General features: G+C 38.7%; 1 protein-coding gene across 3 annotated transcripts; it reads right to left on the bottom strand.

Moving 5' to 3' along the window:
* Nucleotides 1–374: 374 nt before the first annotated feature.
* LOC105510287 (chromosome unknown open reading frame, human C1orf146) lies at nucleotides 375–22858 on the bottom strand. Of its 3 annotated transcripts, none has more exons than XM_011939973.1 (7): nucleotides 22725–22858; nucleotides 15838–15935; nucleotides 9075–9183; nucleotides 3891–3984; nucleotides 1804–1972; nucleotides 1338–1416; nucleotides 375–647 (listed from the first exon to the last, which is right to left on the bottom strand). In XM_011939973.1, exons 3-7 carry the CDS (start codon nucleotides 9138–9140, stop codon nucleotides 513–515), a joined length of 543 nt encoding a protein of 180 aa, XP_011795363.1. In that variant the 5' UTR covers nucleotides 9141–9183; nucleotides 15838–15935; nucleotides 22725–22858; the 3' UTR covers nucleotides 375–512. The 3 variants fall into 3 exon arrangements, with proteins under 3 accessions (XP_011795363.1, XP_011795364.1, XP_011795362.1); XM_011939974.1 differs by lacking the exon at nucleotides 15838–15935 and adding an exon at nucleotides 5248–5472 and having other exon boundaries at nucleotides 22725–22741; XM_011939972.1 differs by lacking the exon at nucleotides 15838–15935 and having other exon boundaries at nucleotides 22725–22833.
* Nucleotides 22859–25412: the final 2554 nt, after the last annotated feature.

Below are 25412 nucleotides of genomic sequence, written 5' to 3'. Positions count from 1 at the left end.
TTCGGAACTCCTAGTGTCAAGTTGGCTATCACACCAGTGTAAATGAGTAGAAGGTTTTGAATTCAGGCCAGTTGACTTTTCTTAGCTTCTCTTTTCCTGGCTTAGGTGGAGTCTTTGGGAGCAGAGTCCCATCACCACCTTTCCAGCAGAAGTTATAATAGGAAAACATCTGCAAAGATTAGTTTTAGAAATACTTGCTACCTTTATGGAAAAAAAGCTAAAAAATACATATGACTTTAAGAACCTGATTAGAAAATTATGTATTTTTATTTCCTACTAAATACTTGTCCATCTAAGAAGCTACACCTGAGTTTTATGATATATGTATGTACCAATCCTTTGCTAAACAGCGTTAAAGAAATTTCACAGTGAAATTCCTAAAATAAATCACTTTTAATTGTATACATGTTATTATTTCAAATTAACATAAATGTCTTTAAATAGATATTTGATTATAATTTAACAGGCCTAATTATTTTCACATTCTTTGAGAAGAGCATTAAGTTGGTACTCTAATTTGGGTTAACTGAATCACTATTCAGTTGTATCTTCTGAAGTGTTTTCCAAACAGGACTTTGCTCAATGATGTAAGCTTTAGCTGTTATCATTCTGTAGCAAATGCTATCTATGTATGGTTTGGAGGTGGTCTGCAAGAAGATACAAACGAAGATGCAGCATTATTTACAGAAATAAGATATTTTTACAAGGTCACATTTAAAAATACCTAACTTTCATTCTTTCAGCAAATCTGATCATCTTTGTGCTAAACACTATGTGTGAGTTACTAGAGTAGTCAACAGGAAAATAATTAGTTTCTATCCAAGGAATTTCAAACATGCAAGCCAAAAAGCAGAATACTATAAAAATTGCTTTAATGGGGATATGTTCCAAGTATAAAAGTAAGGAAGACCTAAGTCTGCCTAGGGGGTTTCAGGTGTCTGGGCACACTTTGCAGAGGACAAAAAGCATGAAAAGAAAGTGGACAATTGGTAGATGACATTCCATAAGATAGTATGCTTGTACTCTGACAGTTCATGACTGCAATCTGACCAACTCTTATAACTTTAGAATTTGAATGAAGATATAAGTAACCAATAGGGCCAACCAAATGCTCTTTTGGCCCCAAATGAGTCTTAAATGGTAGTGGCTACTGGAAGTAAATTGAAAAGACTTGAGAGACTTAGTTCAGGCTTGGGAAAAAGTTGCATACTGAAACAGCAACTCCCTCAGGGGAACAGAAGCAAGATATTTGCCAGTCTTGCTCAAAAGGGTGACAACTGGAAGTTAAAAACCTTAAAATGTATATGTGTATGCGTCATATTCCCCAGGTGCCTCACCTTTGCTATAGTGCACATAAGATTAATAGCATTTACTGTGTTGTGTACTGGAAGTATTCGTAAGTTACGACCCAGGAATCTGAAAAACAATTCATGTTATACAGATCATATAACTTACTGACATGTGTTCTCTTAAGAAAGAAGAGACAAATCTCTATTGTTTGTTATTTGTCTATGCAATTCATGCCCTGCCTTACTCCACAGAGGATTTGAGATGGCTTTATAGCCAGGACATCACTGACTAAAAGCCTGTTCACTTTTGGCTTGGTCTTGGAGAAGCCCATGAAACATCATGAACCCTGTCAACTCGATTCATAGAATACCTTTTTGGCCCATGTTTCATTAAATTTGATAGGTTAACATCACAGTGTTCATCATCTAGCAAAACAAAACTCAGCTAAAAGATTTAAGAACTGAAATAAATACAATATAAGAAAAATACATCTATAATGCTATTCTTCCATACCTCTGCTGAATTCTGAACATCAGTTTCCATTCTTCAGGCCCATGGAGGGCAGCAGACAAAACCAAAAAACTATTTTGGTGAATGTTAATAAATTTCTCAATTTTGGCTAGAAATATTTCTTCGGTTGACAGAATACATTCCTTAGTATCCATTAATAAAAATGCAACTCCTAGGAAAGGTAAATTGAATATAAAACGTCACTTTGTCACAGAGATCAAATTTTGTTATAAACTCAGAATCAACCAAAATAGCTGTGAGTATACCATATGTGTCCAAGCCCTAAACTCATAAGGAGTAGAAATTACTATAATGAAATTCCTATACAACAGAATGATTTAGGTAGTTCTTTGAAGTGCTCTGTATAAAAGAATGACTTGTGCTAAATAAGAGAAAAACTTTTACGGATCAGTAACTACTTTTTCTTTTTTTCCTAGATGAAGGCATTGTCCACATGAAGATACTGGGTAGTTTTTCGTTAAGATGAATTACATTTAAAAAGTTAATTTTTCATGTTATACTTTTAAAATATGTACCAGTTTGTTATAAAGGATACTACAAAGGATACAGATGAAGATATGCATAGGGCTAGGTATGTGGAAAGGTACATGGGGAGCTTCAATGCCTTCTCTGGGCCTGCCACCCTCCAGACACCTGCATGTGTTCAGCAACCAAGAAGCTCCTATAATTATTTTTAAAAGCTGGAAATCAGCTAAAGAAAGAGTCTTAAGCCTTCGGTCGGGTGCAGTGGCTCACGCCTGTAATCCCAGCACTTTGGGAGGCAACGGTGGGCAGATCACAAGGTCAGGAGTTCGAGACCAGCCTGACCAACATGGTGAAACCCTGTCTCTACTAAAAATACAAAAATTAGCCAGGTGTGGTGGCGTGTGCCTGTAATCCCAGCTACCTGGGAGGCTGAGGCAGGAGAATGGCGTGAACCCGGGAGGTGGAGCTTGCAGTGAGCAGAGATCGCACCACTGCACTCCAGCCTGGGCGACAAAGCGAGACTCCGTCTCAAAAAATAAAAAATTTTAAAAAAGAATTATATAAATTAATACACTCAGCAGATATCTGCAATCTCTGAAACAGTGTGCCATTAAGAATGGTCCTAAAGGGAAACGATTATAGCTCTTCAAACGATGTGGGAGGCAGTCTGAGGAAAGTGACTGTGATTATATACTAATTGAGTAAACTTGGGCAACTTACATAACCTGTCTGAACATAAGTTTCCTCTTCTGTAACATGGGAGTAAATTTTTTGTTAGATTTGTCAGAAGAATTAAATTAGATCATGTATATAAAGTAGCCAAGGCAAATATTCACCAAGTATTTTATTTCTCCCTGGAGGGTTCTGTATTTAACCAGAAGAATGAATTTGAGGCTATACCACTTTCAGCCTGGAGATCTATTCTAGGAGCTTTTTTGAAAGTGCTTGTCTTCCAAAACTGCTAGAAGAGAAGTCTATTTGCAACCCTCCAGATAAAATCCTTTACCTCTACCTTTTTAAAAATCACTTCTGCCATTTCTCAAGCAAAGGTGGAGCTTCCCCCTTCCCATCTCCCCAGCCTTCTCTTATCCTAATCTAATTCCTTACTGGACTTTTGTCCATGACTAACACTTGTACCAGTTGTCATTTCATGAACATTTATTTGTCCCCATGATTCTTTTAGTTAATATTTATATTATATCCAGCAAACTCTTATACAAATTGATGAAAAACTTTTTTTTTTTTTGTATATCAGTTTTGACAAATGTTGTGGCCTCTTAATATAAGTAATACTTTCATGTAAGTATAGATTGTTGGGTAAGTGGCTTTTTCTATTTTCATCTCAGTTCCAAAGCAAGTATTTTTTTCCCATCTTCTATCAGACTCCACTAGTTCAGCTTCATTTTAACCACTGTAATCTAAAAGGGAATATATTTTGGAATTGGCCATATGCACTGAGTTTGTAGTAACTAAGTTTTACACATTTACCCCTCCCAAAAGATAACACCTTAAGCTTATTATATGGTTACGGAACTATGAAGGCATTAGAATTTATACCAACATATTTCATAAGAAACTTAAGGCAGTGAGCAAATATACTGTACCAGAAAGAGAAAATATAATTGATCCATTTTCCACTGAATCTGAATATCGAACTTTGTGGCTTCGATTTTCTAGGGCAGTTGCAACTTCATAACTCTTTAAAAAAATTCAGAAATACAAATTTAAAGCATGCTTACAATTTTATTAAAGCTAAAGAAAACATTAAAAGTTTAATAGGTTATTTTATAACTACCGCTTAAAGATATGATCATCAAAAGAGAAATAAATATGCTTTCCATGGAGAAAAAGCTTTAAAAAATGCAAAAACATTTGCTTCTACTAAAACATGTATTTCAAGTTTGGGAGTGAGCTGTGTACTACAGTTATGTTACTTAGGAACAGAAAAGACAGCATTAAAAAACTGTATAAACCAGAGCAAATGTAAACTTTCTCTTTTTTAGAGACAGATGAAGTCTCACTTTGTTGCCCAGGCTGACTTCAGATTCCTGAGCTCATGCAATCCTCCCAAAGTAGCTGGGACTAGAGGTGTAAGCCACCATACCCAGCTGCAAACTTCATTTTAAAAAACAACCTGGGCAGTGGCTCACACCTGAAATCCCAGCATTTTGGGAGGCAAAGGTGGGTGGGTCGTTTGAAGTCAGGAATTTGAGACCAGCCTGACCAACATGGTAAAAGCCCAAAATTTGTTGGGTGTGGTGAGGCATGCATGTAGTCTCAGCTACTTGGGAGGCTGAGGTAGGAGAATCACTTTAACTTGGGAGGTGGGGGTTGCAGTGAGCTGAGATTGTGCCACTGCACTCCAGCCCAGGTGACAGAGCAAGACTCTACCTCAAAAAACAAAACAAACAAACAACTTGGAGGCTAGGCATGGTGGCCACGAAGACCTTGGAGGCCAAGGCTGGTGGATCATTGGAGTCCAGAAGTTCAAGACCAGCCTGGGCATCATGGCAAAACTGCTTCTCTACAAAAAATACAAAAAATTAGCTGGGCGTGGTGGCACATGCCTGTAGTCCCAGCTACTCACAAGCTGAGGTGAGAGAATCACTTGAGCCTGGGAGGTTAAGGCTGCAGTGAGCCGTGATTGCACCACTGTACTCCAGCCTGGGTGACAGAGTGAGACCCTGTCTCAAATAATAATAATAATAATACAACTTGGAGATGGATTCTGACATGCATTAATGTATAACTATGGAAAATAGGTGGCTGTCTATTTCTTAAATAATTGACAGAACCACGTAGTGCCAGACATATACAATACCATCACAGAAGACAACCAATTTTACAATTCATCAGTTTACATTACAGTTACTTTAGTATACTTTTAAAATGATTTAAGCCTTAGGTGAGTCAGAAAACATGTAAGAAAACAGCTATAGGACTCTTGGTTTTAATACTAACCATTTCAAATATCACCTCATTTCCTATTCCACCCAGGCAATTAAATCATATTTCCCACAATACTAAAATCTAGGATTAATAGTTTTTCCTGATAGGATAAAACTTAAACTTGGCCAGGCACAATGGCTCACACCTGTAATCCTAGCACTTTGGGAGGCTGAGGTGAATCACTTGAGCCCAGGAGTTTGAGACCAGCCTGGGCAATGTAGCATGACCTTGTTTCTACTAAAAATTAAAAAAAAATAATAAATAAAACTCAAACTTGATCGTTTCCAGACAGATAAAAATCTCTTAGGTAGATTAATTTTATTTTCTATTTTGCCTCAGAACATGTATATTTTAAGCACACAGGCTGAAATTATGTATAAAATACCTTCTTTTCTAAAGAGTATTTTGTGTCAGACAGATCCTGACCTACAATTTAACTGTGGCTCTTTTCTTCTGCTGTTTTAAAATTATATAATGCTTCCAGCAATGGCAGATTAAGTAATTTAGGCCAACCCGCCTGCTGAAGGCAACTAGAAAAGCTGGACAATCTTCTAAAATCTGCTTGAATACACCAGAGAGCTAACAGGATAGTAAAAAATTATAAGGTCAACATCTATACAGAAATTCAAATATATGAGCAAGCATTTAGGCCACTTTTTTCCCTGAGGGCATCTGCCAGCTCAGAAAGAGGCAGAAGAGAGGCTGAACAGATCTTTTGACGAAAATAGAACAGTTCTCACAGGGACTATAGCCCAGCTTCAAACCATTTCAATCCCTGAAATTGTATTAAGGTGATAACTGAATTACTAGTACTGCCAAGCACCTTGTAGAAACACTCTCTAGAGCAACCTTTCTCAATCAGGTCTCCTCATCTGAATTACGGAACAAAGAAAATGATCTGAGTGACTATTTTGTCAATTCTCCCATAGCTAGATGTACAGGAGACAATTTAATTCAACATTCTAGATGTACAGGATACAACTTAATTCATCATATAAAAGAGATGCCTTAGGAGTTGGGTTGTCAGATTTAGCAAATAAAAACAACACTCAGTTAAATGTGAATGAGTGACAAACAATGCAATTTTCAGTATAAGTATGTTCCATGCAATATTTGGGACATAATTATAGTAAATTCACTGTTTATCTGAAATTCAAACTTTTTATTTATATTTTTTTATTTTTATTTTTATTTTTGAGGCAGGGTCTTACACTGTCACCCAGGCTGGAGTGCAATGGCCTGATCTTGGACCACTGCAACCTCTGCCTCCTGGGTTCAAACGATTCTCCTACCTCAGCCTCCCAAGTAGCTGGAATTACAGGCACACACCACCATGCCCGGCTAATTTTTGTATTTTTAGTAGAGACGGAGTTTCATCATATTGGCCAGGCTGGTCTCAAAACTCCTGACCTCAAGTGATCCACCCATCTTGGCCCTCCAGAGTGCTGGGATTACAGGCATAAGCCACCGCACCTGGCTGGAAATTCAAACTTGAGTGTCCTGTATTTTATCTGGCAACCCTACTTAGGGCATCAGGAATTTAATTTTCTTACAGAATTAAAACCTCTCAAGGGGAAGATAGCATTATTCTAGGCTTCAAATTATTTCTACAATTTTTCAAATACAAATTCCAACATACAATAAAAAATAATCAGACATACAAAGGGACACAATTCCATGAAAGAAAACTATCAGAAACAATAGAAAACAGAAACAGGCCCACAGGGGATGCATGTAGTGAAGTTATCAAATACACACCTTAAAACAGCCTGTTTATTATGATCAAGGAGATGAAACATAGCTTAAGAATTTTGGCAAAGAACTGGAAGATATGTTTAAAAATGTAAAAAACATGAGTTAAGAAAACTCCCTAAAATTTGATTCAAACAGGGCCAGGCACAGTGGCCCAGGCCTGTAATCCCAGCACTTTGGGAGGCCAAGACAATGTATTGCTTGAGCTCAGGAGTTCAAGACTGGCCTGGGCAACATAGTGAAACCCTGTCTAATTAAAAAACAAACACATAAGATAATAAAAAATCTGAGTCAAATCTTTAAAATAAAAAGCAGTGTATTAAGTAGACAAGTGAAGGAAGAAGACAAATATGAGAAGAGTATGAACAGAAAGAGTAACAAAGGTAAAGGCATTCAGACCTAAAGGTATGGTTCTTATACGGTGAGTGGGTAAAGTATATACAAGTCAGATAATTTAGGTACAATGTTAGGAATAATTGCTGGCAGATCATGAGCACCCATATATATCATGCCAATGAATTTCAATAATATCCTATTATCAGGAGGAACCAACTAAAAGAATAAAATAATGGAATGCTAAAAAAAAAAAATGAAGGTAAAATTAGAAAGTATTGAATTGAGAAAACAATAGGTAAGTCCAAGAGCTGATTCATCAAAATGACCAGGAAGCTAAGTATAGATTTTTCAAAATACATTTCATAGAATATTAGTCCTATTAGATATTAAAAGATGCTCCTGACTGAAATAAGACTGGGAAATGCTGAATATTATTTCATCTCTCTTTGGGGTTTTACAATGCATTTGAACATATTAAAGTCTCTGAATAATAGTGCAGTAAAAAGAACACTTAACCAAAACAAACAAAAAAAACACTTGTTTAACTTTGTTTATACCAGCATCCAAAATAAAATCCATACAATACTCCTTCCTGCATATGTAACATCTATTAATAATCTTTAAAACTAGTATTATGTCAGCCAGGTGTAGTGGCTCACGCCTGTAATCCCAGCACTTTGGGAAGCCATCGTGCAGGTTGGGGTGGGGGTGGGGATCGGAGTTCGAGACCAGCCTGGCCAACATGGTGAAACCCCATCTCTACTAAAAATACAAAAATTAGCTGGCGTGGTGGCAGGCACCTGTGATCCCAGCTACTTGGGAGGCTGAGGCAGGAGAATCACTTGAGCCTGAGAGGCGGAGGTTGCAGTGAGCCAAGATTGTGCCACTACTCCAGCCTGGGTGATAGTGCGAAGCTCCATCTCAAAAAAACAAAAAACAAAAACTAGTATGTCTAGCACATCACTCATAAGAAAGAAAATTTAAGTAAAAACAGGAATGAAAAGGGGCACTTAATGGCAGTTTATTAGAAAATTTAAAGAATGACAATATGAAACTTTTCACCACAGAAATGTAAATTTCATAAAGTTCAACTTAATACATTTAAAAGCCTCTATAAAATGGGTAAATGTTTGTAAAAATATAATTTATGAAAATAGACTCACAATAAAGTATAAAACAAAATATAACAAAAACCATAAAACCACACCTTACTATGGAACAATCATTTCTTGCCCCTTCATTCCAGACATCAGCTGGTGTCCATAAGATAAATATTAGGGCAATGGAGAAGTCTTGCGAGCTGAGGGTTGTGAGCTGACCACCTACTCTCAGGCATTCAACTTTCCATCTCTCCCCCTCTCCAAACTGTAAGGAAACAGTCTCATTCCAATGCTGCCAAGGCTAGAATATCAGTTTCTGGTTCTTTAGCTCTCAAAACGCTTTAACTAATATATATCTGCATATCTTTACTGTTTCTGGAATTCCTTAACATCTCCATTAGAGTGCTTACAGAAAGAAAAAAAAGAACTTTAGAAAATCTCCAACCTTCAAAGAATTAAGGAAGCAGGATGTTGAAAATGAACGCAAAAAGTCTATTCATTTATATTTAAAATACATGTAGCTTATGTACTTCCTGCTCCCCACAACTAATTGTGGATAATCAAGCTAAGAAACTTTTAAAATATTGTTCCATATGAAAGCTGCTTTTAATTTTTTTAAGTTAAAGATCAGTGGCCCAAATGCCCCTTTACCTTAAGAGATGAGCTAATAATAATGGTGGTTGTCCATTTTATTTTTTCGTTTCCACTTTCAGCCATCTGTCTGTCTGTAGATCAACCTAGCTTCTAATGGTGCAACAATCTGAGAAAATTAAGAACAAAAAGAATACCAAGAACTATCTGATGAATAAGTAAATTAAAGATGGAACTAAAACTAGGGTACTGGAGACATTTTAAAGAATATTTGAACATCAAAATTTGACAACAGAAAAAGTATCTGTCTTGTTATACATTTAGCTTATTCAATACTATGCTTCCCATTAACAAGTATCAAATCAATGATTCCCATTTCAGCACACTAACTTTAAAGAAAGAGGACTTGCATCAAGAACATGCAAGGTCTGAGGTTTTTATCCTACCTGCAAGCTAAAAAGTTAGCCTGCCAGAGTTTCATTTATACAGACAAAAGACAGACTCAGAGACAAAGGACAGTTTTTTACTCAAAGCAACAGAAGTATAGCCACAGTATCATTTTCTTGCACTAGTTCCTCAAGCCCAATTCCCACAGGGTGATGGGACAAAGGCCAGATGACATCTGCACACACAGTGGGTTGCATTATAGGAAAGAAACCCAGAGCTTAGGAAACCTCAATCTTTTGTAAGCAAACCTGCCTTCTACTATGGAGGGAAATACTATATCTCAAATATGGAATATGTGAGGTGGGACCTAAATATTTGCATCTTTTTTTTTTTTTTTAAAGAGGGTCTCACTCTTTGACCCACAGGCTGGAGTACAGTGGTGCAATCCTAGCCTCAAACTCCTAGGCTCAAGCAATCCTCCTGCCTCAGATCCCCAAGTAGCTAGGACTACAGGTATGCACCACCATGCCTGGCTAATTTTTTTTTTTAACTTGTTGTGGAGATGGGTGTGTGTGGGGGGGTCTCCCCATGTTGGCCAAGCCGGTCTTGAACTCCTGGCATCAAGCGACCCGCACGCAACCTCCTGAAGTGTTAGGATTACAAGCATGAGTCACTGCACCTGGCCAATATGTGCGGTTCTAAGAGGTACACAGGTGATGATGATGATTCTGGTCTGGGGACCACACTTTAAGAACCACTGCACTAAGAGAAGGAAAAGTATTCTGCAGAACAACAACAACAATGCATCATACAGTGGCAACCAGGTATACAGTAAAATAAAATTGCATTTAAGTTCAGCATGCTAAAGTTTATAGTATACATAACTGAGGTGAGAAGAAAGAAAATCACCATAAACTTAGTAGCATAAAATGGAATCTCACTGTGCTCTAAATTTGCTACTTTTCTAATTTCATTGAGACTGAAAACCCTGAAGTCACGTTTCCACTTGTTTTCTGCCCATTTTCCTTTAGTTTTTTCTTTTTCTTATACATTTGTAGGATTTCTTTATATATTATAGGTATCAGTCCTTTGTCAGCTATGTATTTTCTACCTGTTTGTGACTTGTCTCCCCTCCTTCTTTAGGGTAATTCTTGATACACACAAATTATTATTTCCAATGTAGTCAAATTTATCAATTTTTTTCATTTATGGTTAGTGGGTTTTGTTTCTTATTTAAGAAATCTTCCTGGGCAGCCATCTTGCTCTTGCTGCACACTGAAATTGGAGGACCTTCTCTGCTTCAGATTAACCAACAGCATAAATCAAGAAAAGTTAGCCAAACTTCTGGATCAGGTCCAGACTGGGGGCAAGGGTACGGCTCACAGAAAGAAGATGGTAAGAACAACAGCTACAGCTGATGACAAAAAGCTGGAGAAGAGCTCCAAGCTGCCCGACAGCCAGGTCATCACCATCGGCAACTAGCAGTTCTGGTGTCCGGAGGTGCTGTTCCAGCCTTCCTTCCTGGGCATGGAATCCTGAGGAATCCACAAGACCACGTTCAACTGCATCATGAAGTGTGATGTGGATATCTTCAAAGACCTGTACGCCAACACAGTGCTGTCCAGCGGCACCACCATGTAGCCGCACATCGCCAACAGGATGCAGAAGACAATCACTGCCCTGGCACCTGGCACCATGAAGATCAAGATCATTACGCCCTGAGAGCGAAAGTACTGAAAGTACTCAGTGTGGATCGGCAGCTCCATCCTGGCCTCGCTGTCCACCTTCCAGCAGATGTGGATTAGCAAGCAGGAATATGACAAATTGGGCCCCTCTATTGTTCACCACAAATGCTTCTAAATAGACTTGAGCAGATGCATAGCTTTTGCTGCACTGGTTAATTCAGAAGTATAAATTTGTCCCTGGCAAATGCATATATCACAAATCTGGAATAAGCCTTTGAAAAGAAACTGTCCTTGAAGCTAGTATCTGATATCAGCACTGGATCGTAGAACTTCTGGCTGATTTTGACCTTGTATTCAAGTTAACTGTTCCCCTTGGTATTTGTTTAATACCCTGTACATATCTTTGATTTCAACCCTTAGTACATGTGGCTTGGTCACTTCGTGGCTGATGTAAGAACATGCTTGTGGAAGACAAGTCTGTGGCTTGGTGAGTCTGCGTGGCCAGCAGTCTCCGATCTGTGCAGGGTATTAATGTGTCAGGACTGAGTGTTCTGGGATTTCTCTAGAGGCTGGCAAGGGCTCCTGAACCAGTTGTTTCTGTCCTTTCAATCAGACAATCTGGAGAGTCACAACTGTATCTAGAAAAACTGTCTGCCAGAAGCAAAAGTAAATTCCATATGCAGGAAGATATCATCCAGAGCCTCAGGTTACAAATTAGTGTTACAATTTTGCAATCATAACATCCAGCACACAATAAAAAAGTACTCAGGCATACAAAGAGTTAAGAACAGACTGAAAACCAAGGGGGAAAAGCTGACTGTAAAGAAGAGACCAAGGGGAGACTGAAGTACTGGCATTGTCATATCCAGACTATAACTGATTAACTTGTTCAAAGCAATATATGACAATTGGAGCATTTTGGCAGAAAATTTGAAACTGTAAAAGTAAATAAAATGGAAATTCTGGAAATGAAAAAAATATCAAAATTGGAAACAATTCAGTGGATAGGCTAAAGAGCATATTACACACAAGTGTGGAATGTAGGTCAGAGGAAAATATCCAGACTGAGGTAGGTTAAGCAAAAGGATAAAGAACACAGAGAAAAGCATAATACACATACAAGGCATTATTAGGCTTGTGAAATGGTCTAACACAGAGATAACTGAAGTTTGAGAAAGAGAAAAGAGAATGGAGCAGGACCAATACATAAAAATAGAGTGGCCAAGTCAATTTTCCAAAATTGACTAAAGACATCAAGTTGTAGGTTCAAGAGCAATAATAAATCTGAACAGATTAAACTAAGCAACAGATTAACAAAGTAAAACTGAAAACCAAAAAAAAAAAATCTTCAAAGGAGCCAGTGAAGAAAAGGTGTATTATTTTTAAAGGGAAACGGTAAACTGAAAACTGACTTCTCAATAGAAACATGGTAGCTAGGAGGCAACTGAATAATAACTTTTAAGTACTGAAAGAAAACAATTGTCAACATAGGATTTCATAGCTGAAATTAATATGTTTTTAAAATGAAGGAAAAATAAAGAAAAATTTTATGACAAAAATAAACCAGAGACTTCATCATCAGTCGACCCACACTTAAAGGAGATACCAGGAGAAGTTCTTCAGGCACAAGGCAAATGATCCCACATGGAAGCACAAAGATGCCAGAATAAATGAAGACTAATGGAAATAAGAAATATAAATACGTGGGTAACTCTAAATCAAGAATGACTACAAATAAGAACAATAATATATAATGAAGTATAAAATAGATGTTCAATTAAAATATACAACAACAATAGCAAAAAAAAGGAGACATGATGGTAACTGTACCTAAGGTGCTTGAGGTCCTTGAAGTGGTAGAAGTACTCACTTATACTGGATCTCAATAAGTCAATCATGCATTTTGTAATTTCTGAGTTAATCAGCAAATTATGGTTAAAAGAAAACTCGGTAAGAGAAAAACAGATTTAAAGCAAGCAAACAAACAAAAACACTTCAGAAGTCCAAAAGCAAGAAAGAGAGAGAAAAAAGAACATATAACTTGAGGGACAAATAGAAAACAAATAGTGACATGGCATATTAACCCGAATACATTAGTATCTACATGTAAGACTAAATTCTACAACTAAAAGAAAAGATTGCCCCAAATGACAAGGGAAAAACCATATGCTGCTTACAATAAAAACACTTTAACTACTATATAAAAAGGGTGAAAGTAAAAGGATGGGAAAACATATACCACACAACCATTAACCAAAAGAAAATTGCTACCATATGTTAACTTGCATCCACGTTAAGAATGAAGAGAACTGTAAGTGGTAAATAGATGCATAAATGTAAGACTAAATAAGTATGTATTTTCCTCAGTTCTCTTAATTTCTCTAAAAGATGAATATATAAAGCAGTAATTATATTATTGGGTCAAGTGTGTGTGTGTGTGTATGTGTGTGTGTGCGTGCATGCACGTATGTGTGCATGTGAGTATATCGGGAGGAAATGGAGCTATATTGGTGCAAAGTTTCTCTATTTTTCTATAATTAAATTAGTGTTAATTTGAAATAATAAATTAAGATGCATATTATAGTATCCAGAGAAAGCACTAAGAAAAATAACAGAAAAAATTTAAAAGTCAGAGGAATCAAAGTGGTTTACTACAAAATATTCATATAACACAAAAAAGGTAGTAAAGAAGGAACAGAGGAACAAAAAAGACATGAGACACCTAGAAACTAAACAGCAAAACGACAGACTTGATAGTGGTGATGGTTGTACCTCATTAGTGGATGTACTAAAAATCACTGACTTGTACATTTTAAAATGTATTTAATGTCACATGACTTATATCTCAATTTTAAAAATTTTTAAATAGCAGTCAGCCATACTGAGTAATTACATTAAAATGTGAATGGATAAAATGTTACAGTCAAACCAAAATCCAACTATATGTTGTCTTCAGATTCAAGGATACAAATAGGTTGAAAGTAAAAGAACGGAAAAAGATACATCATGCAAACAGTAACCATAAGAGAGCTGGAGTGGCTATATTGATAAAAAAACAAAATAGACTTTAAGATAAAAATAAATTGAGACAAAGAAAGATTATAATGATAAAAAGGTCAATATATCAGGAATATATAACAATGTATTTATTCCTGATATATATATTCCTTATATATTGTATATTCATCTAACAGAGCTCCAAAATACATGAAACTAAAGTCATACAAACCACAATAGAATTAAAAATTAATATCAATTAAAAATTGGGGGGAAAGCCACAAATACTTGGAAATCAAACACACACTTCTAAGTAACCCATAGATCAAAGAATAAATCATAATGGATGTTAGGCAATATTTTGAAATGAGTGAAAACAAACAAAACATATAAAAATTTATGAAATGTAGCTAAAGGAATACTTAGAGGGAAACATATAGCTTTAAAAGACTAAATTAGGCCGGGTGCAGTGGCTCATGCCTGTAATCCCAACACTTTGGGGACCCAAGGCCAGTGGATTGCTGGAGCCCAGGAGTTTGTGCTCAGCGCGGGCAACATGGCAAAACTCCATCTCTACAAAAAATACAAAAATCAGCTGGGTATGGAGGCACACGACTCTAGTCCCAACTACTCGGGAGGCTGTGGAGGGAGGATCACCTGAGCCTGGGGAAGTTGAGATGACTGCTCCACTGCACACTAGCCAGCCTGGGCGACAGAGTGAGACCTTGTTTCAAGAAAAAAAAAAAAAGAGAGAGAGAGGCTAAACTGGAAAAGAAGAATGATGTCAAATTAATACCTTATTCCATCTTATATTAAAAGAGGAAGAGGCTGGGCACAGTGGCTCATGCCTGTAATACCAGCACTTTTGGAGGCTGAGGCGGGCAGATCATGAGGTCAAGAGACCTGCTTTCAATCAGACAATCTGGAGAGTCACAGCTGTATCTAGAAAAACTGTCTGGCAGAAGACCATCTTGGCCAACATGGTGAAACCCCGTCTCCACCAAAAATACCAAAATCAGCTGGGTGTGGTGGCATGCGCCTGTATTCCCCGGTACTCAGGAGGCTGAGGTAGGAGAATCGCCTGAATCCAGGAGGCAGAGGTTGCAGTGAGCCTAGATCACGCCACTGCACGCCAGCCTGGCGACAGAGCAAGACTCAGTCTCAAAAAAAAAAAAAAAAAAAAAAAAAAAAGAATAAATTAAACCCAAAGCAATGGGGAAAAAAGGAAGTAATAAAGATTAAAGCAGAAATGGAATAAAAATAGAATAAAGAAAATAAACAGTTCTTTGAAAAGATCAACAACATTGACAAACATTGAGCTAGACTGTCTTTACAACAAACAGTGCTGGAACAATTCAATATCAGTATGTTTTAGAAAATGAACTTGGATCCATTCCATATACCATACCCAAAATTTAACTCAGAATGAATCATAGGCCTACATGTAAAACATAAAACTATAAATCTTCTAGATGAAAATAGGACACAATAATTGTGACCTTGAGTTAGGTAAATAATTTTTAGTATGACACCAAAAACACAATCCATAAAAGAAAACAAATTGATAAACTGGACTTCATCTAAGTTAAAAACTTATGTCTGGCTGGGTGCAGTGGCTCATGCCTCTAATCCAGCACTTTGGGAGGCTGAGGCAAGCAGATCATGAGGTCAGGAGATCAAGACCATCCTGACTAACAGTGAAACCCCATCTCCACTAAAAATACAAAAAATTAGCCAGGCGTGGTGGTGGATGCCTGTAGTCCCAGCTACTTGGGAGGCTGAGGCAGGAGAATGGCGTGAACCCGGGAGGCAGAGCTTGCAGTGAGCCAAGATCATGCCACTGCACTCCAGCCTGGGCAACAGAGCAAGACTGTCTCAAAAAACAAAACAAAAAAAGACACTCAAGGCTCAATAGTAAAAAACCAAACAACCCAATTAAAAAATAGGCAAAAGATTTAAGCAGGTTATTCACCAAAGAAGACATGTAAGTGGCAAATAAGGACACAAAAAGATATTCAATATTAGTATTAGGGAAATGCAAATTAAAGCTACAAGATACTACTTCATACCTATTACAATGGCTAAAATTTAACAAACTAACAGTATCAAGTGTTGGTGAGGATGTGAGGAACTAGAACTCTCATACACTACTAATTGGAAAGTATATGGTACAACCGGTTGGAAAACAGTTTGACATTTTCTTAAAAAGTTAATCATATACCTACCATGACATCCAGTCATTTTACTTCTAGGAAATGTATCAAAGAAAATAGAAAGCATACATCTATACAAGGATTTACACGTGAATGATTTATTTGTAGTAGCCAAAAACTAGAAACAACTCAAATGCCCCTCAACAGGTATGGACACTGTAATACATTCATACAATGGCATATTACTCAGCCACAAAAAGGAATGAACTATTGATACACACAACAACCAGAGTTACTCTAAAAAATTATGAAGGAAAGATGCCAACCCCTGCCCCCAAAAGCACAGCACATATTGTATAGTTTCTTTTATATAAGAAACACAAATTATAGTGACAAAAACATTAAACATAACAAGGGATAATGGGGAAAAAACTGGGATTACAGAAAAGGCAGAAGGAAACCTTTGGGATGAGTATAGTCACTATCTTGATTGTAGTAATTGTTTCACAGCTGTATACATGTGTCAAAACATCACAGCATACAGTGTAATTTATTGCATATAAATTATACAATATAGACACACACACACACATGCCTGACTCGTACAGGTTTTATTTTTATTTATTTTTTGAGACAGACTCTCACTCTGTCACTATGGCTGGAGTGCAGTGGCGTGATCTTGGCTCACTGCAGCCTCCTCCACCCAGGTTCAAGCAATTCTCGTGCCTCAGCCTCCTGAGTAGCTGGGACCACAGGTATGCACCACCACACCTGGCTGATTTTTTTGTATTTTTAGTAAAGATGGGATTTCACCATGTTGGCCAGGATGGTTACTCCTGACCTTAGGTGATGTGCCTGACTTAAGACTCCCAAAGTGCTGGGATTACAGGTGTGAGTCACCATGCACAGCCATCTTACAGGTTTTTAAATAGCTCTGAAAATGTTTAATAATGTTAAGTGTGTCATTTTAAAATTAGCAAATTCTGTTGTGTCAGAAAAGTACAGGAGTCCAATACCAGGGCTACTTAAAATATTTCCTATGGTGAGATTCTGATACCTGCAGCAAATCTGGCTACTCCAATGCCAATTGCTTACTATTGCTGCTATGGAAACTAAAATTAATGCCAGGCAATTGAAATCAAGCAAAGAAAGCAAAACTAATCGTTATGCATAGTGAAAAATAACCTCTTTGAAACACTTTGATATTCACCGAAAAAGGTTCCAGAAGTTACATCCCAATTATTTTCCAAAAGGAAAAATATCTTCAACTTTTAGATAAAATAATCTTCACTGCTTACAAAGCTAGAAAAATACCACCTTTGCTCTTACAGCATGTTGTTTCAGTGGTAAAATTTCTTTTTTAATTTCAACTTTTATTTTAGATTCAGGGGGTACACGTGCAGGTTTCATGGGTATATTGTGTGATGTTGAGGTTTGGGGTACAAATGATCCCGTCACCCAGGTAGTGAGCACAGTACCCAAAAGGTAGTTTTTCAGCCCTTATCCTCCTTCCTCCCTCTCCCCTCTAGTAGCCCCCATTGTCTATTATTCGTATCTTTATTTCCATATGTACTCAATGGTCAGCTCCCACTTATACGTGAGAGCATGTGATATTTGGTTTTCTGTTCATGCACTAATTCACTTAGGATAATGCCCTCCAGCTGCATCTGTGTTGCTGTAAAGGACATGATTTCCTTCTTTTTATGGCTGCATAGTATTCCATGATGTATATGTACTACATTTTCTTTATCCAAGCCATGATTTAATTTAATTCCTGCTTTTGCCATGAATTAAAAATATCCTTTGTCTCTGTCTGAGGCATCTTATATATTCTGCAAGCATCTATAAAACAGTAACAGGCTAGCTTGTTAGCTTGCAAGTAGGATAAAAATCTCAGACTTTTCACAGTTCTTGGCAGGCATTATCTACTAAAGTTGAAGATACTCGTAACCTGTAACTCAGCAACTCCACTCCTAATGTATACTCAACAGAAATGCATGTGATCTGTACTAAGAGACTTATACAAGAATGCTCATAATAGCATTTTTTAAAACTTCATTCTTCATACTTTTGTTTAAGGTTTCTTTTTAATCCTACCTGTCAAGGCTAGAATGGTCCATAGTTAGAATTGGAGGTCACAGTATGAACTCATTGTTAAGTTAATATAGATACAGATGAATATACACAGAAATATTTTATAGATCCAGTCATGCACTGCATATTGACTGTTCAGTCAACAATGGACTGCATATATGACTAGTGGTGCCACAAGATGACAATACTGTATTTTACTTTTTTTACATTTAGATATGTTTAGATACGCAGGTTGCCTACAGTATTCAGTACATTAACATGCTATACACATTTGTAGCCCAGGAGCAATAGGCTATACCATATAGTCTAGATGTCTAGTAGGCTACCCCATCTAAGTTCGTGTAATTACACTCTATGATGTTCTCACGACGACAAAATCACCTAATGATGCATTTCTCAGAACACACCCCCATCATTAAGCAATGCATGACTGTATGTGTATATACCCAGATTAGTATACCACGTATTTCTTTACTCTGTTGGCTGAAAGGGCCTAAAACAAATGACACCCTAGCACCTGGGTGCTAGCAAGAAGTACACCTAGCACCCAGATTTTGGTTTCTAAATAGCGTTCTCCAAGAAAGGAAGCAGCGCTCCTTGGAGAAATGGCTGATTCTAGAACTGGGACAGGAAACATACAAGATGAGTCCAGAGAATTTTATAGTGCCAAAAAGTAAGAAAGTACTTAAAAACAAAAACAAACAGGCCGGGCGTGGTGGCTCATGCCTGTAATCCCAGCACTTTAGGAAGCTGAGGTGGGCGGATCATGAGGTCAGGAGATCAAGACCATCCTGGCTAACACGGTGAAACCCCATCTCTACTAAAAAATCAAAAAAATTAGCCGGGCGTGGTGGCAGGCACCTGTAGTCCCAGCTACTTGGCAGGCTGAGGCAGGAGAATGGTGTGAACCCAGGAGATGGAGCGTGCAGTGAGCCGAGATCGCGCCACTGCACTCCAGGCTGGGCAACAGAGGGAGACTCCATCTCAAGGAAAAAAAAAAAAAAAAAACACCCACAAACAAAAAACTCCCACACAGATGGCATTGATGGGGTATCTCATAAGAGCAGAGGAACCAACTGAAAGAGCTCCCAATGACTAAAGCTGTAACAATTTGAGCAAAATAGCATTATAATCCAAAGTATAAAATGAATATCCATGAGTCTACACTGGTATAAATGTTTGAACAAACCAATAAATGGAGAAGAGACAAATCTGTGCAGAATAATTCCAAATAATTTATGTATATATACTCCAACATCAACAACAGGAACACAGAGCTGGGCACAGTGGCACGCACCTATAATCCAAGCTACTTGGGAGACTGAAGCAGGAAGACTGCTTAAGGCCAAGAGTTTGAGGCTGCAGCGCATTATGTTTGCACCTATGAATAACCACTGTATTCCAGACTGGGCAACATAGCAAGACCCTGTCTCTAAAAATATTAAACAGTGGGGGCAGGAAATATAACTCCCCATTCCTTAGGTGTGGCTGCACATATGACTTACTTCCAAAGAGTATGTACAGTACAGAAAGTGGGCGAGTGGTAAGTAGTAGCCCATTAGAGAAGCCTGACAAACACTACTTCAGCCAAGTGGTCAAAGCCTACATCAATAGTAATAAATCATGTTGATAGTATGTACTTTTGATATGATATAGTCTTCCTTCCAATAACCCATAACCCAGTCCTATCATGAGAAAAACATCAAACAAATTCCATCAGTAGGGCATCTACAAATTATCAGACCAGTAATTCTCAAAGCCCTCAAGGTCACCAAGATCAAGTAAGTCTGAAGAACTGTCACAGCCAAGAGGAGCCTAAGGAAACATTACAACTAAACGTAATGTGTTATCTTTATTGGGATCCTGGAACACAAAAAAGACTAAGGTAAAAACCAAGGTTAAAAACTAAGGGAATCTGAATAAACTACGGACTTCAGCTAATAGTAACATAGCAATACTGGTTCATTAACTGTAACAAATGTACCATACTAATATGTTAATAACACAGGGCAATGGGTGTAAGATGTTAACAATGGGGGAAATTGGATATAGGGTATGTGGGAATACTCTGCAGTATTTTCTCATTTTTTTCTGTAAATCTAAAATGGTTGTAAAAAATAAAGTCTATTTTAAAAGTCCTACTTCAAGGCCCATTAGAATTCTGCCTCCTCCAGAAATCATCCCTGATCTCCTCAAACTAAATGAGACTTCTCCTTATGTAGAATGTGCCTTACACCTTTATTGATCACATAAGCCACATTTTGCCCAATATAGTTGTTTATAAACGTATTTCACTGTCCTTACTAAATCATAAATTTTGTAACGTCAACCAAGTTTATATTATCCATGTTACTAATAATGCAAAAGCAGTTCAAAGCAAAATTGAGAAACCAACTAACCCAAATGAAAGTCAGGTGCGGTGGCTCACACCTGTAATCATACCTTTATTGATCACTTAAACCATATTTCACCCAATACAGTTGTTTATAAATGTATTTCATTGTCCTTACTAAATCATAAATGTCTTAATGTCAACCAAGTTTATATTATCCATGTTACTAATAATGCAAAAGCAGTTCAAAGCAAAATGGAGAAACCAACTAACCCAAATGAAAGTCACTTTCAGGATGGGTGTGGTGGCTCACACCCTTATCCCAACACTTTGGGAGGCCGAGGCAGGTGGATCTCTTGAAGCCAAGAATTCGAGACCAGCCTGGGTAACATGGTGAAACCCCATCTCCACTAAAAATACAAAAGTCAGCCAGGTGTGGTGGTGTGCACCTGTAATCCCAGCAACTCGGGAGGCTGAGGCAGGAGAATCGCTTGAACCCAGGAGGTGGAGTTTGCAGTGACCTGAGATCCCATCACTGCACTCCAGCCTGGGTGATAGAGAGAGACTCTGTCTAAAAAAAAAAAAAAAAGAAAGAGAGAAAGTCACTTTCAGTGATTGGTGAGTTAATATCTCCCAAGGTGATTTCATTACACTTTTCAACAACTTTAATAATTAGAAATTTCTTCCTGGTGAGTTGAAACCAGCTGCTCTCTAATTTCCTCATTTATTGCATGAATGAATGAACGACAAGTTAACTAGCTCCATGAGAGCAGGGACACATTCTGATTCTGTTTTACGTTACTCAGCACCTGGCACTCAGTAGACACTCAAAGATTTGTGAATGAGTAAATGGTGAGTTGGCTGGGGGAAGGGCTTCAACTTCTATAATTCCCCCTACACACACTTACTAATACACCCATATAGCTATTAATACATGTATGCAAAGGTTACAAGAACTTTTTGGAGTAGTTACTGGTATGTATGTAGATATGTATGTGTCTGTCGGTCAGTAATCTATAAATATTCATTTAAATCTAGTAATATGTAAATATTCATTTAAACCTTCACACCTTTATACATAGGATTTAAAAACAATTTAAACAACTAAAGCTAAGAGAAGTAAAGTAATCACGTGCACAAATAAGTGAGAAAGAAGTTGGGGTCAGTCGTGTCCAAGTCCCTGTTAAAGGCGAGGAATGAATCAGAAACCTGGGGCTGGGGCAGCGCCTCCTCAGTATTTCTGGGGAAAAGCTCCTCGACCAGCAGCCAAGCAGGGACTGTGTGGCTTTGGGCAAATCACGTCACCTCTGGTTGGGCTGCGTCCTCACCTGAAAACAAAAAGCTTCTAAACGGGAGCTGAAGGCTGAGCTCGCAGGGACAGAGGGGAGCGGCAGGCGCGGGGCGAGGGTCCGGGAGGCCCGAGGGTGGAGGAGGGACGATCACTAATGGGCACCTGGGGGACGACAGAATCTGGACAAGCCCCCGTGACACGAGTTTACCTATATAACACACCTGCACACGGACTCCTAAACCTAAAATAAAAGTTAAATTAAAAATAAAAACAAAAAGCTTGGACCCAATGGCCTCTTAAATCTTTGCCAGTTCCAAGGCCCTGGTATTCTGGGCTTTTGTTGTTACTGTTTTGTTTTTTCCAAGCTCTAGAGTGTTTGTAAATTTAAGTTTCACACTGCCCTACCATCTCCAGCAAGTCACTTTCCCTGCTCAGTCTCCTCACGGGTCCAGTGAGGGGCCGTCCTACAAGGATCTTCAAGGTCTCTACCATTGTTTACTTTTCGGAGTGACCAACAAAGCCTAAAGCAAATAAAATTTACTCGCAGGTGGGTGAAAGGGCTTCTGACAGGGAAAACCCCGAGGGAGCCCTTTCAACACCGGATTTTCCAGGAGAAAATAGGGTGGGCATGATCTCCTCCCCTCGCCCGCCAAAGCCCTGAGGTAAAGCTATGAGTTCGGCAAGTCAGAGCGCACTATGCCGGAGAACAACAAAGAAAAACGCGAAGAGACAGGTCTGCCGAGGCCTCATCCCCCAGCGCTGCAAACCCACCTGCTCACCAGGTCCTCAGAGACTGCTCAGGGTTTACCAAACTTCCAGAACGTTCTGCGAGCAGAAAGACGCACCGCCGGCGGGGCAGGGCACCCAGGGTGCCTGAGGCAGGGTTCAGCAGCCGCTGGGCTTCTGCGCAACCGCAGACCCCGCAAACTTTTCCCGCGCTTCTGGCTCCTGCTTCTGATTTGCAGGAAGCCGGAAGTGGTTAAGTAAAAACAAGATTTGTAGGCCGGGTGCGGCGGCTCACACGTGTAATCCCAGCACTTTGGGAGGCCGAGACGGGCGGATCACGAGGTCAGAAGTTCGAGACCAGCCTGACCAAGATGGTGAAACCCCCATCTCTACTGAAAATGCAAAAATCAGCTGGGCATGGAGGCACGTGCCTGTAATCCCAGCTACGCAGGAGACTGGGGCAGGAGAATCGGTTGAACCCGGGAGGCGGAGGTTGCAGTGAGCCAAGATCGCGGCACTGCACTCCAGCCTAGGCAACAGGGCAAGACTCCTTCTCAAAAAAAAAAAAGAGCGAGAAAAGAAAATACAAGATTTGTTTGTGTGTTAGACTCAATTGTCCGGAATTGATTTTCACAGTTTTCTAAAATTCAGGCTCAATTCTTGGATTACTATCATTTGCAATATAAAATCAAAGTGGCCTTCAGTTTATCCAAATTATGAGAGACGTAGATTTTCATGAGCGGCTATCAAAAGGACATACAGGGGACCTGTGTGTTTGCTTTTTAGGAACCCATTATGTTCAGACCTAATTGAAGCTCAGCAATTTATTAAGTGTCACAATCATAAAAATGTAAAAAGACAAAGAAAGACCACTACTTGCCTTGAGCCTAATCGTTAGGATACAAAACGCTGTGCCTTACTTTGTAAAACAGGTATTCCTAGAAAAAGGTGCTCCAGGAAAAATCCTTTGGAGTATACTTGTGATGTGCTGTTAATTTTTCCCTGCGATAACCATTTCGTATGTCTGGCATTTTGTATAAGTGATATTAAAATTAGTTGCACTCTTGCTGCCTCTTTTGGACAGTTTTTTAAGGCAGGACAGGACACATCAGAAGAGGCAAGACTCAGCTGCGGCCACCATCTGGGTTTGGGAACCCCCGGAGTTGACTCAGTGCTGATGTGGGCAGGGGAGGTTTGGTGTTGCCATAGGACCCTCTCTGGAAGGTCCTCATATCTAAGGGAAGTCTAACAGCAAAGGGGTATGGGAGACAGAAAAGATTAAGTAGCACAGGGTTTCCAAGTGTAGAGTACAAGAGGGGGTTCCCTCTCCACCTGTGATAGAACTAGGAGACTTAACTGGGTTGACAGCAGATACGCCAGTCCTGGGAGTAAAAGCAGCAAGTGCAAAGGAGGGTCTGTTCTGGGTTGGGTACTGAAGTCCCGGGCAATTCACTGGAGGAAGAGAAAAACTAACTTTCTTGAGATCTTACTTTGTACCAGGCAGTTTACATGCTTACATATATGATTTTTGTTTTTGCTTTTTTACACAAGGTCTCACTCTGTTGCCCAAGCTTGAGTACAGTGGTGCAATCACAGCTTACTGCAGCCTCGAACTCCTGAGCTCAAGCAATCCTTCTACCTCAGCCTCCCAGAGTGCTGGGATTACAGATAGATATGAGCCACTGTGCCTGGCTCATGATTTTATTAATTTTCTTTACAAATGCTATAAGGCATATGTTTTTCTCATTTTAAAGATAAGGAAACTGAGACTCAGAAATATTAAGTTACTTGAATAGGGTAACATAGCTTGTGAGAAAAGAGCTGGGATTCAAGCCTAAATTACCAGATATTTAGGCCACATTGTACCTCTATAGCTCCTCCTCCACACATGGTCCCCTTTATAAGATCTGGGGCACACCATTTAGGATATATGAGTGGCAAAAATGACTTAACAAAAAGCCACAGACTATGGAGAGAGCATTGATTGTTTGCTCTTCCTTAATTTATCCTTCCTTCAGTCATTCACAAATATTTGGTAGTGTAGCAGAAAGAGCCTACACTCTGTAGTCAAGCAGCCTGGCTTCATCTCCTGCCTCCACCACTTACCTATGTGGATGCAAACAAGTGACAATGTCTGTTTTCTTATCCTAAGGGTAATTGCCAGCTCATAAGTTGATATATGTAAGCCTTTTAGAACAATGCTTAGGATATAATAAGAACCCAATATGTTTACCTGCTATTATTATTGAAATGAGCTCTTAATGTTACCTGGCAATTGAACTGTATCTGCCCAGTCCATTCATTCCTCCATACTGCTAAACCACTGTTTAATACCTTCTGCTGTGATTTATTTGTGTCCCTCAAAAATCTGTATGTTGAAACTTAACCCTTAGTGTGACAGTATACAGAAGTGGAGCCTTTGGGGGATGATTAAGTCTTGAGGGCTCCATCCTCATGAATGGGATTAGTGCCCTTAATAAAAGAAGCCTAAGGAAGCTTGTTCCTTCCTTCTGCCATGTGAGGACACAACTAGAAGTTACCATTTATGAGGAATGGGCCCTCACTAGATGCTCCTTGATCTTGAACTTCCCTGTCTCCAAAGCTGAGAGCAACACATTTCTATTGTTTTTGTTTGTTTCTGGATCATGTTATGCTGTCCAGGCTGGTCTCAAACTCCTGGGCTCAAGCAATCCTCCTGTCTCAGCCTCCTGAGTAGCTGGGAACTACAAGTGC

Source organism: Colobus angolensis, unplaced genomic scaffold, assembly GCF_000951035.1.
Source record: "Colobus angolensis palliatus isolate OR3802 unplaced genomic scaffold, Cang.pa_1.0 Scaffold186, whole genome shotgun sequence".
Lineage (NCBI taxonomy): Eukaryota > Metazoa > Chordata > Mammalia > Primates > Cercopithecidae > Colobus > Colobus angolensis.
The sequence above is the reverse complement of the archived record's forward strand: the minus strand, read 5'-3'. Positions and strand labels throughout refer to the sequence as shown.

Excerpts from the sequence above, each read along its gene's own strand:
- LOC105510287 (XM_011939973.1), bottom strand. The coding sequence starts at position 9,140 with ATGGCTGAAAGTGGAAACGAAAAAATAAAATGGACAACCACCATTATT. Across the intron at positions 1,973-3,890 it reads AATTATATTTTCTCTTTCTG|GAGTTGCATTTTTATTAATG; the intron begins GTACAGTATATT and ends TACCTTTCCTAG. Across the intron at positions 648-1,337 it reads TTATGTGCACTATAGCAAAG|ACCACCTCCAAACCATACAT; the intron begins GTGAGGCACCTG and ends ATCTTCTTGCAG.